The sequence below is a fragment of the Penaeus chinensis genome, chromosome 24, assembly GCF_019202785.1.
Source record: "Penaeus chinensis breed Huanghai No. 1 chromosome 24, ASM1920278v2, whole genome shotgun sequence".
NCBI lineage: Eukaryota > Metazoa > Arthropoda > Malacostraca > Decapoda > Penaeidae > Penaeus > Penaeus chinensis.
In genome coordinates, this window is record NC_061842.1 from 10659699 (window position 1) to 10662198 (window position 2500).

Genomic DNA, 2500 nt, shown 5'->3' on the forward strand with positions numbered 1-2500 from the left:
GTTTGCGTAATGGTTGTTTCATTACGAGACGGGCCGATGTTTAATGAAAATTTCATAACTATCAATTATGTCCGACGCGGGACCCACCGCGTGGAGTAAAACTGTTCCTTTGTCAGTGGCGGACCATATACTTCTCTTATTTTGGATATTTTCGTCAACTCTACAGTGTTTTAGAAGAATTGAACTAGATATTTCTCTTCGCAAAAGCCTGGTCGCGACGGTGGTTACACGTGGGTAAGTCGAAAAGGCAAAGTTCCGCGGCTTTGTGTCGGGATGGAAAAGCTGCTTGTGTAGTGGGAGAGCAACCCATAGTCTGGACACGCAATAGTGTACGAAACCATCTACGAACAGAAATTATTTTTTGAAATTGTTTCAGTGTTGATCACATCATTGACGAATGTTACAATTATGCTGTTTGATATTAGTTTATTGAATTTGTATCAAATTATATATATTTTTTATTATGAAGTTGTTTATTGCAGTTTTGCCGGTCAAAAGGGTAAAAGGTATATAGGTATCCGTTTGGTATGTAGTGGTGGAGAATGTCATATTGTATGAGGAGGCGGTGGGCTCAGTGTAGTCAGTGACGTCATTACACAGTTACGGAAAAGACTGCAATGTAAAAGCATGATAAGTGTTGTGACGAAAGTGTTGGGTCATTATAGTTCATCTGACATTGAGCATTTGGCCATCCCCTTTCTGGGTTCTGCGACCTACCTTCAAGGCGCGCGGTTCGTTGCTGACCCGATGGTATTTAAATGTTACATAGTAATACTTATTCACAGTTTTACTTCATGTTCAAACAGTGCAATATATTGAAAAGAGAAGTAATAATTGTAAGTTGGTATTAAAACCATAATCTTTTTTTAATAACTGTTATCATATCTATGATATAATTAAAAGGAAAATCGCACTAACAGTCATGAAAGATTGTGTCGGGAAATTTAAATGTTGCAATTATTAGGAGCAATAGATCCTATATATAATACCTATTTTAAATTATCGTTAAGTCTTGGTAATTTATAATAAGCCACAGTGTTTTGACTCTGAAATTAATTTGTCTTCTGTTAACACCGCTATACATGTATGTTTATTCGGTAAGAAATACGGTTTTTCTCACAAACAAATGGATGCACACATGGACTGATATACAGACATACACACATGCACACATACACGCGCAGGCACTCGTGTACGCACTCGCACACGCACATACAAATATAGACGGACAGATAGATAAACGTATTAAGGAACCGAGCAGTATAGTAATGAAAAGACATTCGTGTTATATATTCTTCCAGCAATACTTATAATAGCAGTACCTTTTGTAATGAGAGACAGTTCCATAATCCCAAATTTAGAAAAATAATGTGTTGAAGATTTTGTCTTTCTCCGACATAAATTGGAGCTTCTTTTTTCTCTTCTTCGTAGATGCAGTGAGGGATAAGTGCTAGTTCCGCCGTCCCTTGCCCGCGACCACGATGGGATCTGCCTATAGGGGTGCAAGCGCCCTCCTCCTCCTGGTCGGCCTCCTGGGCCTCCAGCCTCCATCTTGGGCGGCCTCTCCCTCCATGCTCTCGACGTCGGCAAGTTCAGCGAACCCCAAGGATGACGAACTCCAGAAACTTAATGCAGGTACGAATGGTGCCCTGTGCGTTGTTGAGCTAGTGCTTGATGGTTCACCGTCTCTCTCTCTCTCTCTCTCTCTCTCTCTCTCTCTCTCTCTCTCTCTCTCTCTCTCTCTCTCTCTCTCTCTCTCTCTCTCTATATATATATATATATATATATATATATATATATCTTTAACTCACACAATGTACATTTGGCATTATCAAGAAAGGTTTCATTTCGCAACGTCTTTGTACTTATTACTCAAGTCTATTGTTATTGGGAAATGTCTTAGCTCCTCTCGAGCTGTATGAAGAGCGTTGTTTACTGCGGTTTATGATATCTCAGTAGCAGTGTGACTTATTGGAGAGCCGAAATGTAATGTCATTGGACAGGCTGCTCGCCCACATCTGATTGGCAATATCATGATGATGCTAATGCTTTTTCTGCCATGTCTAAATCTGATGACACTGGAGACATTAATAACCCATATTTGACATATGGACAAAATCTTTATTATATGATAGTAATACATATTACAATGAACTACCTTTAATCATAGATATGAATATCAGGGATTTTTTAAACATATAATTTTTGTACTTCATATATCATATTTTTTCTTTGAGTAACAAGACAAGGAAAGACAGGTAACCGACCCCAACCTCCACGTCCACACAGCAAACAATCAGTTTTAATAAATTCACTCGCTGCAAGGAATGGCCATGCTGGTCGCTCTTTCCCTTAGGATACCCTTTCTCAGGTCGTTCCCAATGCCATAGATTGTTGCACGTTGCACTCGCGCTGCCAGTTCTCGTGTCTCGTTTCTGGATTTTTAAAATATAAGTGCAGGTGTAAACAATATACTGCCATGTTGTTTTAGTTCAGTTTC

The 2500-nt window shown here is 39.2% G+C and overlaps 1 protein-coding gene across 1 annotated transcript in view; it reads left to right on the forward strand.

Moving 5' to 3' along the window:
• The window catches only part of LOC125037765 (semaphorin-2A-like), a 775566-nt gene that overhangs the window by 148449 nt on the left and 624617 nt on the right, over nt 1-2500 (forward strand). The window contains exon 2 of the mRNA XM_047630969.1: nt 1432-1635. Coding sequence (XP_047486925.1) covers nt 1482-1635 — 154 coding nt within the window. The 5' untranslated portion in view covers nt 1432-1481. The remainder of the gene's footprint in view (nt 1-1431; nt 1636-2500) is intronic.